Genomic DNA, 21,813 nt, shown 5'->3' on the forward strand with positions numbered 1-21,813 from the left:
GATTAGACAGAGTCTGTTGCTGGGTTTTAAACAAGATCGAGAAAGACCTGCCCTCCTTGTCTGGGCCTTCGTCATATTACACCAGGGTGATGGAGGGGGGGGGAAGGGACCTCAAGAGGTCACCTAGTCTAGCCCCCCATGCTGGGGCAGGATTAAGTATCACAAGCCCCCAGCTGCCCTCCTGCTCACTCATTTTTAATTCCTCCTGAAGATTACATTTCAAGGGATTTCAGGAGAAAACCTCTTAGCCGAGTCTCACCTGCCACTCGCTGCAAAGTCACTGTCAGCTCCCTAGCCGCCAGCCGCTGGGCCGGGGCTCATTGTGACACCTTGGGGGTTCTCCAGGCAGGTTCTACACACAGGCCAGTGGAAGGCAGTGACCTGGTGAGTCACCCCATGCTGTGTCATTGGGCATGAGGGCCCAGCTTTGCAGCCGGTCTAACCCTAAGGGCCCGGGCTTGCTTCTTTTGAAACCAGTGAGAGTGGATTTCAGTGGGAGCAGCAGGCTAAGAATATCTGTCCATCCATTCGTGCATACTCCCAGCTCTCTTTGCCCCTGCTGGGATCCCTTCTACCTCCCACAGCTCCCACTGAAGAACCTCTCCTTGATATAATCTCGAACCACACCCTATAGCAGCGTCCCCTCCTCTCCTCTGGTTCTGTGACCCCCCCTTTGTAATGTGACCACATCCTTCTTCGGGCCCCAGTCAGGGAAACGTGGTTCGTTTACTTGGAAGGGCCTCATCAATATATCTGCATCCTCTCCTCAGCTCTTCTCTCTGAACGTCCACTGACACACGAGCGCCACAGGAGGGTGGGGTAGTGCTGGCCCCATCTATTTTGTTGCTGCCCAGCAGGGGGAGGGATAGCTCAGTGGTTTGAGCATTGGCCTGCTAAACCCAGGGTTGTGAGTTCAGCCCTTAAGGGGGGCCACTTAGGGATCTGGGGCAAAATCAGTACTTGGTCCTGCTAGTGAAGGCAGGGGGCTGGACTCAATGACCTTTCAAGGTCCCTTCCAGCCTCACTCTGGGCACAGAGGTCGGTTTACTTCAGCGGGAGATGCCCCATTGGCTCCCGCTGTGCAGAGGCGACACCATGGGGCTGTGATGCAGGTGTTGCAACCACATGGCGTGGCACCATGGTGTGATTGTTCTGTCCTGGAAAACAGACACCAAAATGCGGTGGCCCTCCTGATCGCGCCCAGTCTCCAGTTGGTGTGTGACACTAGAGACTGTTACACAGACCGGATGAGCCCGGGCCCTGCCGGGCCTGGTTTTGAAAAGTATGGGGCTAGATCCTCAGCTGGTGTGAATGGACACAGCTCTATTGACTCCAGGGGACATGTTTTGATTTACACCCCAGCTGACGATCTGGCACTCTGGATTTGGCCTGGTGTGTTTAGCATTTCGAGCAGGAGACTGGGCCTCCGGAGGGGGGGGGGGGGGGGTGTCTGTCACTGACTCGCTGTATGACCTTGACCAAGCCGCTTCCCCCTCACAGTGCCTCAGTTTGCCAATCTGTAAAATGGGGAAGATGGGACTGACCTACAGTACTGCACAGAGAGGGGTTGGGGGTGGGTGGGAGAGGAGGAACTGAGGATCAATTCATTAACGGTTGTAAAGTGCTTTGAGATCCTTGGAGGAAAACTGGTGCAGAATCATAGGCTATTGCTAAACAGCTGGCCGCCAGCCAACGCTCCAGACCCAAATTTTGGGGGAGTTCAGATTTGTATTAAAATCTCCTGGTTTGGGACGATTGTTGCTTTAAAAAAAAAAAAAAAAGGGAGTGAGGCGCGTTGGTTGGGAAAGCAGGAGCCTAAGGGGTTAACGGGGAGTGTTTGTAGCAAGTCTCTGTCACCAAGGAGAAGAGAACAGCACTTGGGGAAAGGAAACAAAACACTGGGCCTGTCCAGGAGGGGCAATTTCCCGTTTAAATCGACTCCAGCTCCAAGCTACCCCTCGGGGGAAGGAGAGAGGCTTCTGACATTCCCAGGGGGGTGAGAGGCAGGCAGCAGGAGCACTGGGTGAAGCCAAAACGCCCCTGCTCCTTGTTGAAGAAAGAGGGCGAGCGTTCAGGGGGAAAGGTCAGTTCCCCGCACAGGAATGTGTGTCCCCTCGCAATGGGGCGAGACTGCAGGCAGGTTCCCCCAGGGGGCTGGGGCAGCAAGGAATGAGGCGTGAGGACAACACCTTCCAGTGGAGGGCTCGGAGCGTCTGCGTGTGGGCTGCATGGAGGAACTTGCTCTCCCTGAAGGAATGCAATTGCGATGGCTAGGGGACCAAGTGGAGCTTTGCCACCCGTGAACTTGCCGCACCTCAGGAGGGGAGAAATATTGTGACTTTTTCCGCCTAGATCAGGAGTGTCCTTTGCACGCTGCAGTTTGGCAAGAGTCGGGGCGATGGGGGGACCAGGAACAGGACCCTGAGAACCTGCTCTGGGGACGGAGACGTGGCAACTCACCGTACCTGGGTAAGTCTGGAACCAAACCAAGGGGTTGATGGTTCAGTGTCCTGCATGGAAGCCTTCGATGCCCCTTCTCTGTCTCCCTTTAGCCCCACATCTCATGGCAAGATGGCTGGGATTCAGGGGGCCACGGTGCAGAGCATCCGGCCCTACAAGTCCAGCGAGCAGTATCTCTACGCCATGAAGGAGGACCTGGCCGAGTGGCTCAAGGAACTCTATGACTTGGAAGTCAACGTTGGGTCCCTCCTGGAGGTGCTGGAGACGGGCTCCATGCTGTGCTATCATGCCAACAACATCACCCATGTGGCCGGAGAGTTCTCCCGGGACTATCCAGGCCTGGCCCACAAGCTCCAGCTGCCCAGATATGGGGTGACATGTAATGACTCTGCCCAGCCAGGGACCTTCCAGGCCAGGGATAACGTGTCTAACTTCATCCAGTGGTGCAGGAAGGAGATGGATATTAAAGGTAAAGAGGATTCTGATCTTTCCCTCCTGTTTCTTTCCATTCCTTTCATTTCTCTTTATTTCTAACACCTTTTCCTGCCCTCTTACCCCATGGCAATTCTTCTTCTTCTCATTATTTATTTGTCTTGCTTTGGTGCCTAGGACCCCAGTCATGCACCAGGACCCCATTGTGCTGGGTGCTGTATGTTATTTATTAGGTGTATTACGGTAACCTGTAGGAGCCCTAGCCATGGACCAGACCCTACTGTGCTAGATGCTGTACAAACACAGAGCAAAAAGATGGCTCCTGCCCCCCAAAAAGCTGACCATCTAATATACATCGCTCTTTCCTAGCGCCTTCTCTCTGAGGAGCTCAAAGCACTTGGCAAACATTCAGTTAGCCCCGCCACCCCCATCTTTATCCTCCATTTATAGACAGGAGAAACTGGAGGGAAGCCGCTTGCTCAAGGTCACAAAGTGGCCCAGTTAGGAAGGTCCCCAGTGTCCTGACCCCATCCTGAGCCTTGATCACAAGAGCGTGCTCCCTCCAGAGGGGAGGGATAGCTCGGTGGTTTGAGCATTAGCCTGCTAAACCTAGGGTTGTGAGCTCAATCCTTGAGAGGGCCACTTAGGGATCTGGGGCAAAATCAGTACCTGGTCCTGCTGGTAAAGGCAGGGAGCTGGACTCGATGACCTTTTGGGGTCCCTTCCAGTTCTGTGAGATAGGTATATCTCCCTTCTCATTAAACTTCGCCCAAACTAAGTAGCTGTCTGGGGATTCAACTCTGAGATGAATCATAGAATCTCAGGGTTGGAAGGGACCTCAGGAGGTCATCTAGTCCAACCCCCTGCTAAAAGCAGGCCCAATTCCCAACTAACTCATCCCAGCCAGGGCTTTGTCAAGCTGGGCCTTAAAAACCTCTAAGGAAGGAGATTCCACCACCTCCCTAGGGAACCCATTCCAGTGCTTCACCACCCTCCGAGTGAAAGCATCTTAAGGGAGGGCATGTTGTCTAGTATTGTGTCCTAAGGCACTGGCCTGGATTCTGTTCCTGACTCTGCCACTGAGCAGCGATGTGAGCTCGGGCAATTCAGTTCATCTCTTTGGGTTTCACTTCCCCATCTGCAAAGGGGGCCAATATCCTTGGTTTCTCTCACCTTCTTGTGTGTCTTGTCTATTTCGCTGGTCAGCTCCTTGGGGCAGGGCTAGTCTCTCGCTGTGTGTACGTGCAGCGCCCAGCGCAAAGGGGCCCCGCTCTTAGTTGGGGCCTCCAGGTGCTACCACAATACAAATAATGAATAAACAATAACAACAACGCGTTGGGAGTCGGGATGCTTTCCCCACCCCCTAAAAAAAGAATTGCAAATCTGATTTAAAGTTAGCACTGGCAACCCTACAATAACAACAACCTGCAGTAGGGATGGGAGTTGGCAAAGGACGTAAGAGCGCTATGTGTCGGAGGTGGCGAGTAGATTGGATTTATTTGCATTGCTCCTTGAACATCTTTGGCAGCCTGCGCTAGACCGCAATGCAACAGCAGCGGTGAATGTCTTTAACGCAGCACTACCTTCATGTAGTTCCTGATTTCCCCTCCGATCGGGGTTCACTGCAGCACTGGCAGCTAGGGTCAGGGAGAGGGGTGTGCTCTAGCAGCGTGTGAATCTCTGCCTCATTGACTGGCTGAGGTTGTGCCCACGTGGTTGTTTTAGTTCCTTGGTCAAACTAGCAACATTTCTGCTGGCTACGGTTGGGTTAATCCAGGACTTGGTTCTCTTACACAGAACCCGGCCTCTGGTCCTCAGCTCCTTGAACAGCTGGAGCTGGGGGCAGCCCAGATTCTGTTTAACCCTTCCCCAGCCAAAGCAGTGTCTGTGCTCAAGGCCTCACTTTAGCGTCCATTTCCAGAAAAGAGCTGGGCATGCTAGTGATTCATAGATCCGTAGGGACCATTAGATCATTCTAGTCTGACCTCCTGTATAACCCAGGCCAGAGAGCTTCCCCGAGTTACTCCTGTGTTGAGCCCAGTGATTTGTGTTTGGCTCAAGCACCTCTTCCAGAAAGGCCTTATTTGGAGGTGTCAAGAGATTGAGAATCCACCCCTTCCCTTGGGAGTTAGCGCCTACGATTAATCACCCTCCTTATTCAAAATCGTGCTTTATTTCTAACTTGAATTTGTCTGACTTTAACTACCAGCCAGTTGCCTCTGAAGAAGTGGGTTTTTTTACCCACGAAAGCTTATGTCCAAATAAATCGGTTAGTCTTTAAGGTGCCACCAGACTCCTTGTTGTTTTTACCAGCCATTGGCTTTTATTCTACTTTTCTCCCTTAGATGTAATTAAAGAGCCAGCATTGTCTCCTCACAAAGGTACTTGTACACCGTGCTCAAGTCACCTCCAGGTCTTCCTTTTGATACACTAAGCAGAGTGAGCCCTCCACTGTCCCACTGTAAGGTGGGTCTGAATGCCCACTTGCCTGGCATCTCATGAGCACGATATTTATACCTGGTGTATGTTCATGCAAGGATACGGACACCTCGTATGTACCGACACGTTTGCTTGGTATATCAAGGATGTTCCGCGCAAGTACCCCTTCACTTGGCCTATCAGGGCAGGGCATATCCAATATGTGTCCCACCACTTACTGTACCCCCGTAGGCCTGAGGGTACATCTGCCCCCATGTCTGCACAGTCGGCTCCCCGCAGAATGGTAATAGGTCAGGCTGGCTCTCGCTCATACTGTCTCACCACACCAGGCCTTGCTTAGCTCTTTCTGCATCAGACAGTCTGGGACAATTCACCACCCCTGACACAGCAGCGCTGCTGCTCTCACTAGCTCTGCCCTTGTCTCTCATTCCTTCTCTCCATCCTTCCCCTCCTTCTTCCCACGTGTCGCTCATTCGCTGTGCCCCAGAGGTGCTGATGTTTGAGACGGAGGACCTGGTGCTGAGGAAGAACGAGAAGAACTTTGTGCTGTGCCTGCTGGAGGTGGCCCGCCGGGCCTCTCGCTTCGGGATGAGTGCTCCCACCCTGATCCAAATGGAGGAGGAGATCGAGGAGGAGATCCGAGAGGAGATGGACCTGCCCCCTGAGGATACCCCACTTCCCAAGCCGCAGAGGAAGCCTTGTGACTTCAAGAACCTGGACCAGATGGTAATGGGGAGAGGACACTGTAAGGCAATGGGGGTCTGAGTTCCCTGATACTCGTTGTTCTGTCTAGGCGGGAACTTCAGGAGGACCTGACTAGGGGGAGTGTGGGGCAAGGTCCTCTGTTATATGCAATCTACTTTGGGACCTTTCAGGGAGGAAGATGCTACCTGAACGTGAGAGATTCTTATTCTCTGCTCAGTGCACCTGGGTATTTAAAACCCAACAGAGTTAGCAGGAGTTCTGTGCCTCTGTTTCCAGCAGGCCAGACTCCCTGGTGGTTAGTGGCACTAACTGAGGTTAGAAGATAAGGGTCAAATTACTGAATGGAATTGGGCAAAGGGAACCGATTTCTTCAATCAGCAGCTGGCCCCAGGTAGAACTCCGAAGGCCCAAATTAGCATGGCCTCAACTTCCTGGATCTTCACATCGAGCGCTAGGTGATCCTGACCTGAACCTTGTTAGAGGTTCAAGAATGTTCAGTTAATTTCCTCCCCAACCCTTGTTGGGTTTTTTAATGTTGTGGTGGCTTTTGTGCTTCCGGTTTCCAAATACAGCCAGAGCCAGAAGCCTGTTTTTCAGGGCCCAAGCACAAGAAGGCCGCAGCAGAAATCTTTTCGTGTGGGATTTCCAGTCTGTTTTTACAGGATCGAGTGTCTTTGATGAGATTTGGATAAGCCCTGGCACCCCGTCTCTCTGACGGAGAATGGGCCCAAGGAGCCTAGCACGCTCCTCCCCAAGGCTACAATGGTATCCAGGTTGCACAGGGAGTAGCACTTTCCTCATATTGACCAGGAATGGTTTGCCTTGGACTCTGCAGGTCCAACACCTGGTGAGCCGGTGCACGTGCCCAGTCCAGTTCTCCATGATCAAGGTGTCTGAAGGAAAATACCGCGTGGGCGATTCCAACACCCTTATTTTTGTCAGGGTAAGTCCAGGAGGGTGTGCTTTCCAGATGCTGTTATGTTGGTCTATATGATACCAGGAACTTCTAATCTACTCTGGGGGTAGGAGGGGCACCTGCACGGCTGCTACCATCTGGGGCTGGGATGCTGTGTCTTTGGGGTGGGAGTCACCAAACACAGGCTCTTCACCTCTCGTTGTGCCTGGTCCCATCCCAAAAGATGGCATGTGTCGATATGGCGAGCGAGGCTGCCGGAGTCAGAGTAACTGAGCATCGTGACCATTAGCAAGGCAGAGATTTCATACCATGCTGCGTTCGCACACTGCAAAACGCATTCAAGGGAAGTGGCTGAATGGCCGTGAGGGTTAGTAATGAGATCTGCATGTCTTCACCTTAAGTAGGATGGGACAGCTCAGTGGGGACCTAACACTGAAACCCTCTGATGTCGCTGGGTGAAATGAGTCACTCCGCTCCCTAGTGGGACAGGGGACCACGTCTCAAAACCCCACTGCTCCAGCCGGCCTGTTGGTCGGACTAGCTGGGCCATGGAGAGTGAGTTTCCCTTTCTCCCTAGAAGTGCTCTCTCTGGGTCTGAGCTGAATGGGGCTGCGTGAGGGAAGTTCGCCTTGGTGCTGTCAGTGCCATACCAGCTGTCCAGTGGATGAGTACAGGGCTCCAGCCTCCAGAGCTGTCAGTCTGGTGCCTTTCACCAGCGCTGCATTCACTATGGGGGGGAAACATGGGCTGCACGTAGGTCGTCCCTCCCTCTCTCCATCCCCCTCTGTATTCTGTTCAGTTGGTTTCTTTCAGGTCTCTACGCCCCTTCATTAACTTTCCTGGCTGATAGCCTTATCAGTGATTGCCGTGAAAGTCATGTTCCCTGCAGTGAAAGTCATGTTCCCTGCAGGTTACGGTTGACTGGAGAGGACCCTCAGATTTTCTTCTCTTTGTGGGGGTGGCCACCCATATTAACCCTCAAACCCCTCTCCTGCCGTCAGAGATGCCATCGTGGTCTGACCTGCATGTACATCTCTCAATTACCTGAATAATCACTGGGTCCCCGAGGCATCTTGCTGGAGTAAGACATGGTGATAGCAAGCTCTGTATTGTGTTGTGTGTGAGAACCTGCATCTTTTCCATGGCAGGAGTCATATGCTATTGTGCTCCAGGTCCTCCACCCCTTCCGGTTCATCTGAGTGTATTCAAATCCCCTTTGGACTACATGATTGTTTTACACATTGTCCACATGTAGCCGGGTAAGAGCGGACATGCAGGTGTGTGCACGCACATGTATGCAACCATACGCATGACTAAGTATGCATGCGTAGGCAGGCATGTAAACCAAACGTGTGCATGTGTTTGCATGCGTATATTGTGGTGTACGAGGTAAACGCTGCTCCTGAGATGGGCTGAGCAATGAAGTCAGTGGAAGACTAGGATATTCTGCACCAATCAGGGTCAGTCCGTAGCGTTGGGATTTCCAGAAGAGCTCGGCACATTGAATGCGCCCTGGCTGTGCTGTATTAACACAACAGGTGTTGAGCTCTTTGGAAAATCTGGGGCGCCAAGCACTGCAAAATCTGGCCCTGATCTCTTTGGAAAACCTGGCCGCACATCTGTTTGAGGATGTTATCTCTTAGCTGGCCCACAGAGAATATGAGGTTCTCCTTTCATTCAAGGGGTAGAGGCTGTTTTGGAAGACAAAGGTCCTGGGTTCTCTCCCCACCTATGACCATGAAAACCACTGTTTGCTGTGGCACCTGGAATTATTATTATTATTATACGCATCACATATATGTGTGCATGTAACCCTGTATGCATCCACAGTCATGTGCGTGTGAAATACTGTATATACCTCACTGGAATAAAGCCAACAGGATGGTGACATCCATCTGTTGAGCTTTCACTCATTTCTAGCCCAGGACGCTGCAGGCCCAGGGGAGCCCCTCGCTCATGGGTGCTCTGTTTGTTCCAGATCCTCCGGAATCATGTCATGGTGCGGGTTGGAGGTGGCTGGGACACGCTGGAGCATTATCTGGATAAGCATGATCCCTGCCGGTGCACCTCGCTGTGTAAGTGTCCTTGTTCTGCTTCAGTTGGCAGGTTCCCTGTGTGCAGCCTTGGGGAGGTCTGCATAGGGGGTGACCCTTTGCCTTGGATGAGGTTCGAATCTGGTGGGTGGGTGTCCCATGCCGTCATCAGTAGAAGACTCTGTGGGTCACAGCGAAGAACAGCAAAGAAGCATAGACAGACAGGAGAAGTACATCCAATCTGAACAATTCCCGAGGCTCGCCCCTGGCAACGTTGCTGGGTGGAAAGCAGTTCAGCCTTTATCAATCTCTGACAGGGCCACATGAACTTTTTGGTAGGGGTCATTTCTTTCTGGGTTCTTGTAGCAGGAGGCAGATGACTCCTTACAGCATGGAGAAGGCTCCTGGGAAGCCGTTTGTCTGACATAGCACCACTAGAGGTCAGGCTAGCACTTCAGAGGGGAGAGAGCCCTACAATATCCCAGTCCTGCCTAGGGGGGTGTGTAGGAATTGCCCTTTGGGCAGGGGCGGCTCCAGACACCAGCGCACTAAGTGCGTGCCTGGGGCGGCAAGCCGCAAGGGACAGCGTGCCAGTTGCCGTGAGGGCGACAGTCAGGCGGCCTTCGGCGGCATGCCTGAGGGAGGTCTGCCGGTCCCGCGACTTTGGTGGCAGTTCGGCGGTGGGAAAGCCGCCTGACTGCCGTGCTTGGGGTGGCAAAATACATAGAGCCGCTCCTGCCTTTGGGATTATTGTATTTAGGGTTTTTTTGTATATTTCACAAGCTTTTAAATGCCTCCGGGAACCAATTACGGCGGCAGAATAATGTGAGATCTGATCTCACTGCATTTCAGCACCTGACAGTAGAAATGTCATAAGACAATGAGGTCTTGCTTTATTCCAGCTGAATAAATTATTCCTGGAGGTTAAAGACCCATGTGAAATTCCTAGGTGTGCCACAGTGCCCGCTTTCCAATCCATCGTGAGTATTCACAAGGGATTTTCACCATGAGGCTTGGAGTGGACTGGCATCAATTCTAGTCTCCCCCAGTCTCCATGGCGAGTTAGAACATGCACAGTTGAATCGGAAGTGGTTGGTACTATCTGGCACTGCTTAGGTCTGGCACACCGGTACGGCTACCCCAAAAGGTTAATCCACCGGCGTGCGGTGACCAGAGATCCTGAGTCCCTGAATCTCTTCACAGCTCACAAGCAGGCTGTCAAGCTGACAAGCCCTCAAAGGCTGCAGGCAATACAGGTGCAGCACGAGATCAAGGTCTGCCCGACACCCAGGACAGACAACCCAAAGAAGCCCCAGCCCACCCTGATCGTGAGCAGGTCCCAAAGCCCACTGCCCCCAGTGGAGTGGAGGACCTACACCCCACAGAGTCTCAGCACCAGCCGGAAGCTTCGTTCCTCTGCATCGCCAGAGAGCACCAGGTTCAGGCCCCCGCGGGAGCAGTCAGAACCCAGGAGGGTCCCTTCGGCCAGGTAATGAAAAGAAGTTTGTGAAAGGCCTTGGGCTTGGTTTCCCGGATGACTCCCACGGATGCTGTGCTGAGCAGTCGGTATAGTCACTGACGCTGAAGAGCGGCTGGCATTGGACAAAGCTGGATAATTACACAGTGAATGGTGCATTTTAGTGCTAGTCAGGCCTCTTTTATGGTGCCTTCCAGGACTCCCAATCCCCCTGTTGTTCCTGTTTGGTTCCCACTTCGAAGGACCTGTATCAAGCTTGAGCATAGTTGGCCATGGCCGCCTTCAGTGCTCACCAGGGTCATCTCAGGATCAGCAGGAGGGAGTCACTTAACTGCTATAGGGTTTCTGCTCAAGTGAGGCCCCAGGGCTGGCTTGAGGGTCATTGGCAGTGCTTGTGCGTGCTAGGGTCCAGGACTGGAACAGCCGGGGGTACTGTAGGTCAGGACTGAGGGGCACTGGCAGAGCTGTAGGACAAGGCCCAGAACTGGAAGAGGTAGAGGAAAGGCTGTTTCCAGATGCAGGTAGATTATTGGCCGGCTGTGTGATGTCTCCGTGTTGATAGGGTGGGTGGTATGTCAGGATAGGGGTGCACTGGCCGAGCTGTACTGGGGTGTCTGCCTGTGCTAACTCTGACTTCAGGCAGCGCGCTCAGCCCCTCGCTCTCAGCAGCACCAAAATGTAACTAGTTAAACCCCCAGGCCTGTGTTTTTTGGTGGAGTTGGTGACATTACGGGGCCCTGTTTTGCTGACTTTGAGCTTGTCAGCACCTCCCAGAGGTGGTGGCCTGCACTGGCCTTTGTGCCAGCTTGTCAGTGCATCACAAGGCAAATGGTTACAGCTGCTAACGAGGGATGTATATACCCTCACACTGCTTGTCAGCACAGAACCAGCTTCACGCCCAGAGCAACGCAGGTACCCACCTCCCTAGGGCTAGAGGCGACTGACACACCGATCTGACGCTTTGTCTCTGTTATAGGGCAACAGAGCGGTCTGCTACTCCTTCGCGGAGGCAGCTGTTTGCTGAAGAAAGATCTGCTACCCACCAGAACTCCTCCACCCAGAGCGGGAGGGATAAGCTGTGTGTTTCTATGTCCTCCCTGACATCGCAGCTGACTGGAAGCGAGGAGGATGGTTCTGGCGCCTCAGAAGCTCTCCCAGAGCCCCAGAGAGGGCGACAGACTAGTAGAATCCCTGGGATGAATCAGAAGGACCCAGCTAGGTTTGTGCAAGCCAGGTGTACAGAGTCCAGGCCTCAGACGACAGTGCCAAAGGACAGAACAGCTCAGCCACCAAGGAGCACCCAGTATGGAGTCAAACCCGTTCCACAGGCTCACAAGCCTGAGGAATCAGGGGTCAAGACCTTTCCTGGGATGGTCCGTTCCTCCAGCCCAATGAAACCCCTTCATCTCTCCCCACAACGGGATTCCAAGGGAGCTGCACAGAGCCACAACGCTGCACATGGCTGGGGGGATGCTGGGGTTGTGAGGCCATCCTCCCCAGTTAAACACATGGGCCAGACTCCAAAACAGGAAAGTAGCACTAAGATCCCAGTCAAAGCCGGCCCCGCCTTCAGCAGGCCCCCAACTCCTGTTCAGAGCTACCAGGGGGAGCCCCGCCTCCGAAATGGGTGGAAAGTCCCTGCCGGTGAAATGGCAAAAGCCCCGGCTCTCTCAAAGAGCAAAGTCGTGTCCGGGGCTGAGGATGGTTTTCAGGGGCACAGACATTGCAGTGGGGCAGTCAAGCCAGAGACATTGATGACCAACCTTCCCACTAGCCTAAAAGACAGGCTCGGCCAGTCAGCTCCAGCAGGGAAGGACAAGGGTCCAAACACCAGACTGGTGCAGGAGGTAGAGCCAGGAAACACCAATGACAGCAGCAGGAGTGGTGGCGATCCAATAGGCTGCAGAGAGGAGAGGGAACGTGTGTATACACCTTTGCCCATCAACCCGGCCCAGGAGCGGGCGCTATACAGGAGCCTAGAAGATGAGATCTTATCCAACATAAAGGTTCTAGAGGCTGATTCTGATGAAAGCCACTGCCCTGAGGGGAACCATCTGGACGACTTTGCTCTGGACTGCAGCATAGCGAGCGTCGCCGCCGTCAGTGAGATAAGTAGGCTCAGGTCCTCCACGCCCTCCCTGTCTTCCTTGACAAGTGCCAGGCAGACCTTGCCATGTGGCGAGGGTGTGCCTCGGAGTGGCGTCTATGTGCCCAGCGGAGAGGCAAAATGGCACCCGGCTGGATTCCGCTATGGTGATGTGATTGACGAACTCTCCCAGGGGCACAACACACTCCACCCAGTGGACGTGGAGAACTGGATCGCCAAGATGCCACCCAAGGGGGCTGGGAGGGTTTCCTCTCAGCCAAGTTCGCCTCTGGTGAATGGAAACCAGGTGGAAAAGAAGCTTCTAGAGCCAGAAGGGGCTTTGTTACAGGAGAACGTGTCCAATGAAACCAAAGGCAACTGGTCAAGGAGGCAGCCATCTCTCACAAGCCATGCAGGGTCGGCTGTAGTCAGTAGAAATAGCAAAGCTTCTCAGGCAGCCTCTGATGGCCCCAAGGCATCTATCAATTCTCCAGCCTCTGTGGGTGGTCTTGAAAAGTCCAAACTGCCTCAAGGTAAGCCCAAAAGATCCCTGAAGAAGCCCGAACGGGTGCCATCCATCTACAAGCTAAAACTACGCCCCAAAATCCGCCCACGCAGGGACAACAGACCTGAGAAACGGCCATCCAAAATCCCCACTCCAGTGACCTATCGACAGGCACAGAAAGCGGCCAGCGTCAAAGCCCAGGAAAAAGCCCACAGCTCAAAGCATCAGACCCGGCCAACTCAGGACAGCCTGGATAGCACAAGGCAGAACAGCACAGGAAATGCTGGGTCCGAGGAAGAGGCTTGGCTTTCAGAACATAGTAACTCCCCACAAGCTGGGAAGAAGACAGTCCTAGCAGATACCAAAGTGTGGCTCACAGAAGAAGATGAGGAATCCTGGGTCTGATGTCTTGCCTGCTGGCGCCAATTTTGCGTCCCAGTTGTCAGTGTTTGTAGCTCTACGGGGAGCCACATTCTCCTCCAACCCCATTGGAGAAACGGGGTTAGAGAGGAGACTCCGGCCCAACAGATGCAAAGCCAGTGAACTGATGAAGTTGAAGTTCTCCCAAGTTCTCAGCTGAGTGGCTCAAAAAAGGGACCTGTTGATTTGAGCCGAAGAAATCTGACATTTATTTTGAAGGACGAGAAGGCAGATTTTCAGAGAGGCCTCGACACGACCCTCAAAACCTGCAGGTACAATTTTGTGCTCTCTCCTGGGTTTTGAACATGCACTAACACTTCAAAGTGGAAAATTGAGCCTGCAATTTGGCATGAGGCATCTTTTGAAAACTTGGTCCCAAGTCTGGAACTAAGAACAGAACATAGAACAAAGGGCGGAAACTGCTAACCTAAGAAAAGCTCTAATAGTGTGATTCAATGAAAGCCAAATTTTTTTTTTTTTTACCAGCAGATGGAAATGTAAATATTTTTACTGCAAAAGTACTATCAGCAGGGGGAGATGCCAGTGATATGTATGATCATTTTCTCCTTGCCCCCGAGACCCACCCCAAATCCATTGTAATAGTTTTCTTTGACAGATGTACTTCCAAATTCCCCTCTCAGTTAATTTGGTGGATTTCCAGGGATGGTGTACTTGTGCAATTGAGAGGAGAATTTGGCCCATAAATTGCAAATACAGAGGCCAATTTAGCTCATGCAGAGAGGAGAAAGAGCATGGTCTCATTGTTAGAGCAGGTCTATTGGGTTCAAATAATTAAAAAAAAAACCTCTCTTTGCCTCAGTTTCCCCATCTGTAAAATGGGGCTAATAATGCTTACCTCTGAAGGCACCAAGAATCTTAATGAATATTTGTAAAGCACTTTGAGATCCTCAGGTGAAAGGCACAAGAGGAAGGTAAAATATTATTATTATCGTCCTAGATCCATGGGTGAATCTTGTATTGATCCCAGTGGGAATCCCAAGTGCACTTGTAAGGCAATATAGAGCCCTGCTTTTGGAAAGGTTCCCCCAAGATTGCTCTGCCTTTTATAGGCAATGGGCAACATGCCACCCTCATTCTGTTCACAAAAGTCTTGTTGAATTCAAAGGGAGTTTTCTAAAACACTGGAAGTGGTATAGCACGTGAATTGTGTCAAAGTCCCTAATCAGACCATTTCCCCCTTTTTTTCATGAAGTTACCGGGGCCAAATACTCAGCGGATGGAAATTTGATTTACTTCAGCTCAGGATCTGGGCCACAGTTGCCTGCACGTATTTTAAGCTTGTCATTATTATTGTTAAACCAGTAGCCATCAATGCATTGGAAATAGGAAGTTACTTGAAATGACAAAAGCTGTGTCGGAGCTACTTCCACAGCTGAAAGAAATATAATAATAGATTCAGACGGTGGGCTTGTTTTTAACCAACATGCCGGCGCTAGAGATGCCCTGTGATATCAGGAAAGAGACCTATAGAGACCACCCATAATGTCTTGATACCCATGAATGTTCTGTGTAGTTTATGTGTGAATTGTCTTTGTTGTTATAACTCTTGAAAATAGTATTTGAGGTGATTATTAATCATGCTGCTTGTTCCAGTTAGCCATTGTATTCCTAAACCTTTGATCACTGTATGACTCTCAGTGTTTGTGCAATTGAGACATTCCTAAAACTCTTCTTCTGGTTCAGTAACTTCTGTTTCAATGGGGATATGCAAAGATTGATCCATTGATAGCAATGATGCCTATAACCCAGGGATGATATAGCTTACTAGGTGAACCCTTTGTTGCACTTTACATGGGATAAATTGTTTTCAAACAACCTGTTTTTCCTTTGGGTCATTAGAAATCCCTAACTTTGGACGTACGGCTAGGCCTTCCAAGAGAGGATTACATAAGAACCATGAGTTCATAAAGACAAGAATGCAAGAGTTTGCCTGGTCTCTGTTAATGAGAGCGGGTGGGAATTTTTCACATTTTTAGAATGCTGATTTCCAAAAATTTGGAATATTTTTGCAAAAAAATGTTCTGAATTTTTTAATTTATGTTCACTAAAGGAGGCAGCAGGAAATAGGTCAGGTCCAGGCAGTAGGCCAAGTCAGGTCCAGATGTGGCCAGCTCCATATTTAAGATTGTGGACGTGGGGGGATGGCAAATGAGGTCAGGAATGCTGTTCAACCATGTGCTGAGTGATTTGATTGGACAGCTCACCCATGTTGTTTTTTCAGGTGGTCTCAGCAAGATCTAGATCTGAACTGTATTCAGTGAGGGTGAAAGGAACATTAATAACCCTTTGCGCAGGTAATACTAGGTGGAGCAGTGCTTCCATCTCAATGGACTAGAGATTCAGTGAGAATTTCAATACACCCTCTACAAGAGTCTTAAGGCTGCAGGGCTGAAACTGACTTGAGCGATGTGTCGGGGGCACCGTCTTCCACCCTAATTGCAATGGGTTGGTGTTGGGATATTTTACACTTTCCATTACCCACACAGTTGCCACGTGTTCCATTTTCATTATGTTCTGTTGTTGTAATTAGAAACACATTAACAACTCCACTGTGGGTATGAGACGTGGTATGGGATCACTGATTCTGAGAATTACAGCGCTGGGTTATGTTGCTTGATTGCCCAACTCATCGGTTCCCCGCTAGATGGTGGGTCTAAGGACAAGGGGAAGGAATATGGTGGCAGCCCAGTGAAAACAAAGAATATGGAAGAGAGAAAGAGGCATCACGGAGGGGATCTCTCTGAACATGAAAAATCCTACCAGGCCCATGAAAATGTTCTTTCCCCAGCAGTCAGGAAATAGGATGAATTTGAAGGATCAGTGTTGTCATTGCATATCTCATCAAGCGTATGTCACCCCTTAGCAACCTACAGCTAAAACCAAGCCCCCCCTTTAAAGTGTAATAATGGAGACAAGAACCAGATTATGTCCTGGTGTGAGCAGGTACAATGGGAAGGCACTGAGAATTGTATCAATTTAATGCCAGGGCTGTATTTGTCCCTGGGATAGGAACTGAGTAATTTTCACTTATGCCCAAATAAATCTGTTAGTCTTTAAGGTGCCGCTGGGCTCCTTGTTGTTTTCATGGAACAAGACTATTTGGCAAGAAGGATCTTTTAAGAATGAAATGAAATTATTTAGCTGATCAGCTAAACATTCACTTGGAGTGGTTTCTGTTAGTTTATGACCAGGCCTCACGAGATAGGTCAGTTGAATACCTTGACAAACCTTGAATACCATCCAACCATGTTGGATGAGTGTCGTAAATATACAGAACCAACAAAAATGGAGAAGTGCCGTCACAGACTTGTATTTAATTTAAATGTATTGGATACAGATTAATTTCCTTAGTTCAGAACTACAAGCTCCTTGATAAACGGTCTGAAAGTAGAGCTGGGTGGAAAAGTCAGGGTTCTTTTAACAGAAAATGTTGAGACTTTGGTAAAATATTTCTGCTGAGACCCAAGACATTTTGATTGTGAAATGCATCTCCCATGAAACACCACTGTCTCCCTTCTTGGAGAGGGTAGTTGGCACATCCTGGAAGTCACATGTTGGAGATGCATCGTGGGACACGAGTCTGACTGGGGAGCCTGGCCTCTAGAGAATAGGAGTTTGAGACACCTGAATTACAACTCCCACAAGGCACCATGGCATGGCAGCATTTCACAATATTTTGTTTTTTAGATTAAATATTCCAATTTTGGGGCAGTTAGGCAAATCACAATTTTCTGTGGAAAGCCAATACTCTTTGCAAACAATTTCATTTAGTTGAAAAGCCAATTTTCTGTTGAAAAACAGTTTGTGGAAATTTTTCACGCAGCCCTCTCTGAAAGGGGTTTTCCCTAGTGTTGCTGTAGCTTCTGTAATGTCTTTAGAAACATGGGTTTGAAACTTTTAACAGTAATTCTCCTCCATGACTCATCACCAATCACACCCCTCCTCCTCTTTCAGGAAGGGTACAACAGCTCTCTCTGCAGGGTTCATTATCAGGAGGCAATTTAGTGATTGTTTCAAGTGGCAGGAGAATGAGGCAGTGAGAGATTAGGAACCGATGCGGAAGCAGATGTCTGGAGAAAGGGTTGGAGCTCTGTCTTATACCTGTTGGAAACTCATTTTTCTGGATTTAAAGCTTGAAGACAAGCTTCCCATGATACAGGGGGTCCTTCTTCAGGACTCTGTGTCTGACAGGCTAGCTGGAGGGGGCATGGATCCGGGGAGGTGGGTTAATGTGGCAGTTATCAGAAAATACACAGCTCCATTATCAGGTCCCACTTGTTCCCAGCTGAAGAGGGCTTTAAAGGAGCTCAGACCTACTCTGTGTTCATAAGCCTCCATGCATTCAGTGGTGGCTGTGTGCAGCTAAAGAGACCCTTATGAACAGAGCTAGCCCTCTAGAGAGCAGGAAGGCCAGCTGTGAATAGGGAGGGCCCGGTAAGTGCAACACCTGAAAGGAGGAATAGACAAACGGGGGATGACAACTCTTTGGCAGGTTCTCTCATCTGCTCAGGTGCTGGTTAATCGAGCATGGAGATTCACTTGTAGAAAGAGATGGTGAGCTGCCTGCAGGAATGTGCTTGCCCTGATGGTCCCGTGGCCGTTGAGGGGGAGGCAACTGAGCTATCAGGTGGAACCTGATGGCCCTGAAGTTTCCATGGCAGTTGGCGGTAGTGATGTGGGGGGACATAGGGTTGCCAACTTTCTAATTGCTGAAAACCATACACCTCTGCCCCGCCCCTTCCCCCAAGGCCCCGCCCCCTGCTCACTCCTCTTCGCTCTTCACTCCCCTTTCTCCCGGGACTCACCTGCTGCCTGCAGAGCCAGGCTGGGCGGAGCTGATGCGGAGCCTGCCCACCTGCCAATCAGGGCACAACGGGGGTCAGTGCCCGGAGTAAGGGGCCAGGGCAGGGAGGGATTGTCCCCATAGCAAGGAGCTAGGACTGGGGTAATCGGGGCACGGTGGGGGTTGGTCCCCAGAGCCAGAGACCGGGGAGGGGTCAGTCCCCATAGTGAGGGGCTAGGGCCAGGGCAATCGGGGCAGAAGGGGGGGCAGACAGGATCCCCCCCGGGTGGCGGCACCTGCCTCTTGGAGCCCGGTCTGGAAGCCAGCCACTGCTCTCTGTCGGGCGTCAGCAGCTGAGCAGAGAGCAGCTCCTCCATGTGGCTCCAGCCTCTTCCCACCCCCCGGAGGCAGAGGCCATGAGGATTAACGGGGACAGAATGACGGACCCCCAACCTCATGCTGGGTATTTGTCCTGCTCGCAGGCATAGCCATGGTGCATGCAGCACTGCGCTGGGCAATGACATGAATGGAAGCAGAGATGGATTAAGGTTTTGTGGGGCCCTGGGCCAGAGCAAGTGGGGGGCCCCCTCCCCACACCTTCTGCCTGCGGTGCCGCCTCCCGTTCTGCCCCTTCCACCCATGGCCCCACGCTGTTCTGCCCCTTTCCCCTGTGGCCCCGCCCCATTCTGCCCCCCCCACCGCAGCCCAGGACCTCTCTCCTCCCCTCACCCCAGGGGCAGTGCCACCCAAGTTAGCTGGAACAAGACGCTGGGTGCTTGGCATTGCCATCCGTGTGCCATGGGGCATCCCTGCCCCCAGGGCACCTCCCGCCCCAGGGGATACATGATTGTTCCTTCTGTCCCTGCCAAGGAGGGGTACCCTGGCCCTAGTGCACCCCCCGGCCAAAGGGCGGGCACTGCTGCCTGCTGCGGCCAACTGGACTTTTCTGACTGAACACTGCCAGGTTCCCTTTTAGACCAGATGTTCCGGTCAAAAACCAGACATCCGGCAACGGTAGTGGGGGAGAAGTTGTCAGGTGGAATGTGGGGCCCCCGAAGGTTCCATGGCAGTTGGTGGTAGTGTGATGGGGAGGTGGGGGAGAAGTTGTCAGGTGGAATGTGGGGCCCCCGAAGGTTCCATGGCAGTTGGTGGTAGTGTGATGGGGAGGTGGGGGAGAAGTTGTCAGGTGGAATGTGGGGCCCCCGAAGGTTCCATGGCAGTTGGTGGTAGTGACGATGGGGAGGTGGGGGAGAAGTTGTCAGGTGGAATGTGGGGCTCCTGAAGGTTCCATGGCAGTTAGGAATGACAGTTGGGCAGTTCAATTAAGTGAGGTGATTAGAGTGAGTAGGAAAGGGATTGGGCATCACTGTGTTCTGAGCTCCAGCACCTACGGCTTGAGGCAAAACCCAATAAAGTGGATGGAAGTCTTTCCATTGCCTTTGGAGCAGAGCCATAGGGGCCTCTCCTAAATTGGCCAACTGGGCCTTACACTACCCAGAAAATTAAGAGGATCCTTCAGAAATTACTCTAAAAAAAAATCTAAAACAAAATGAATTCTTTTTTTCTGAACACTGGAGGATAGACTTCTCTATTAAATTCTATGGGATGGTTCATTAAAAACCTACAGAAAGGCGCTCATTCTCTTTTACATTCTAGAGGACTCATCCCTAAGTAGCAACACGGGTTTACAGAGACATCACTGATGTTCCGTCACCCTACATCTAGTGTTCCAAGCTTGTAAGGGCTTCACAATGGAGTCTTCAATACAACAGTCTTCAGTCGGCTCAGGTGGTGAGAGCACGTGTCATGTAGGTGAAAGGCTGGGCTGGCAATGGCCCAGGGAACCTCTGCCTCAATTAGCGCCAGTTATACCCAACTTGTAATGCATCTAACAACTGCTACTATTAACCAGGCCGTCATTCACAGGCTCCAGGCCTAGCTAGTGGGAGGTCTTGCCTGGTTGGGTTAAGGAGATAGGTCCAGGCTGCAGCCTGGCTGGGGGAATTTTGTCCCCTTAGGTTTCCCTAGCCTCATTTTAAAATTCTCTTCAGGAACCATCTTCTCTCAAGTTCTGCAGAGCTGAGCTGTGCGCTCACTATTCCTGGCATGTGATCATTGACGCCAGGCTGGGGGTTGTTACATAGCTAGTGTTTTCAAATTCTCGCAAGGTCGCGCCCTGTGGTGTGGAGGGGCCATCACAGGGCAAAGGTCCCTTCACATCCAGCTGGAAATCGGGTCAAGACAAAAACCAGTGGGTCTGATTTCTCTCCATCTCATCCCATTTGCAGCTGTGCACAGTTGCTGTAAAACACCAACGTCCCCTTATCCAGCTGCAAATGACCATCCAAGCTGCCTGTAGCAATGGAGAATCAGGCTCAGGCAGTACTTCTGCCTTTACACACAAGGTGTGATTTTTAGTGCTGCCCGGCTCAACATGGCCCTCACAGCCTATCCCACCTTCCTACTTGATTGTAGGTTTATGGCTTTTGGGGCAGCTCGTAAAGTGTTCTTAAATCCCAATTATCATTCACATTTTCCTGATTGAATTCTTCCTCCCAGCTGATCTGGCTCATAATTGTTTTCAGCTTTGTAAAACTGACCTTTTTAAGAGAGAGAGAGAGAGAGAGAGAGAGATAAATGTCAACGTGTCAAACCAGCTGTGCTTTACCAGCCAAAACTCCGCTATCCTTCCTCTTGGGTATGACTGAAAGCAGACAGAAATAATTTCTGCTGAGTAAAAAAGGTACAGTCTTCATTCAATGTAAAACTTTTCTTTAAAATCAGTTCCTCCTCCACACAGGGTATGTCTACAGTGCAAAAAAAAAAGAACTGTTCTTAACTTGGGTTAGCTAGTTCAAGTTAAAATAGAGCCAAACTGCCATGTCATCACTGCTAACCCAGGTTAACAGTTCAAGTTTAAAGGCTGCGGTTGAGTTAAACCTGAGTTAAAAGCCATGTGTTAGCTGTAAATTGCAATGCCTTGTGGTTGGATTTCAAACCAGTGCAGTTTCAATGTACCCATCTAAAAGATCTGTGCTTTATTTTTAAATGTAACCTGGTGGATTCACCATTAGATTGATTTCTGGTCAAAAGGAAAAAATAACCAATATCATTAATTTGCCTTAGTAAGAAATTGCTGCGATTGAGAGCTGGAATGGGATTCTTTAAAAGAAAAACAAAACTGTAGGAAGTTGGGTTTTGAAAAGTTCACGAAAATTTGATTGGATCTTTATACGGGTATCAAACTAGCAGAGTTAACACAATTAATGACACAAAAAATGTGGGGAGGGATATTAAACCTCATATATCAGGGCTTAAGCCAACCTCAACTATAGAGCCCAGGATCAGATCTAATGCAAGGTGGGTGGAGAGGCAGATTTTCCCACATCTGCATCTTCTTCTGAAACAACTGGTGCTGGCCACTGCCAGAGACAGGATACTAGACTAGCTGGACTTTGGTCCTGATCCAGTCTAGCAATTCCTATGCTTCTAGACGCAGAGCTGCGCATGCTGGTCACTTGGTGCTGGTGAGGAGT

The 21,813-nt window shown here is 50.8% G+C and overlaps 1 protein-coding gene across 2 annotated transcripts; it reads left to right on the forward strand.

Annotated features, from left to right (window-relative positions):
* Positions 1–1,858: 1,858 nt before the first annotated feature.
* Positions 1,859–15,163, forward strand: GAS2L2 (growth arrest specific 2 like 2). Of its 2 annotated transcripts, XM_024103484.3 has the most exons (7): positions 2,333–2,469; positions 2,553–2,929; positions 5,819–6,057; positions 6,872–6,979; positions 8,931–9,027; positions 10,189–10,474; positions 11,439–15,163. In XM_024103484.3, the coding sequence occupies exons 2-7, from the start codon at positions 2,572–2,574 to the stop codon at positions 13,456–13,458; spliced, it is 3,108 nt and encodes a 1,035-aa protein (XP_023959252.1). In that variant the 5' UTR covers positions 2,333–2,469; positions 2,553–2,571; the 3' UTR covers positions 13,459–15,163. The 2 variants fall into 2 exon arrangements, with proteins under 2 accessions (XP_005284536.2, XP_023959252.1); XM_005284479.4 differs by having other exon boundaries at positions 1,859–2,929.
* The last annotated feature ends 6,650 nt before the right edge of the window (positions 15,164–21,813 follow it).

This window comes from Chrysemys picta, chromosome 19, assembly GCF_011386835.1.
Source record: "Chrysemys picta bellii isolate R12L10 chromosome 19, ASM1138683v2, whole genome shotgun sequence".
In the NCBI taxonomy this organism is placed as follows: domain Eukaryota; kingdom Metazoa; phylum Chordata; order Testudines; family Emydidae; genus Chrysemys; species Chrysemys picta.

Coding starts and splice junctions, on each gene's coding strand:
- GAS2L2 (XM_005284479.4), top strand. CDS start 2,515: ATGGAAGCCTTCGATGCCCCTTCTCTGTCTCCCTTTAGCCCCACATCT. Junction 6,980..8,930: donor ACACCCTTATTTTTGTCAGG/GTAAGTCCAGGA, acceptor TGTTTGTTCCAG/ATCCTCCGGAATCATGTCAT. Junction 9,028..10,188: donor CTGCCGGTGCACCTCGCTGT/GTAAGTGTCCTT, acceptor ATCTCTTCACAG/CTCACAAGCAGGCTGTCAAG.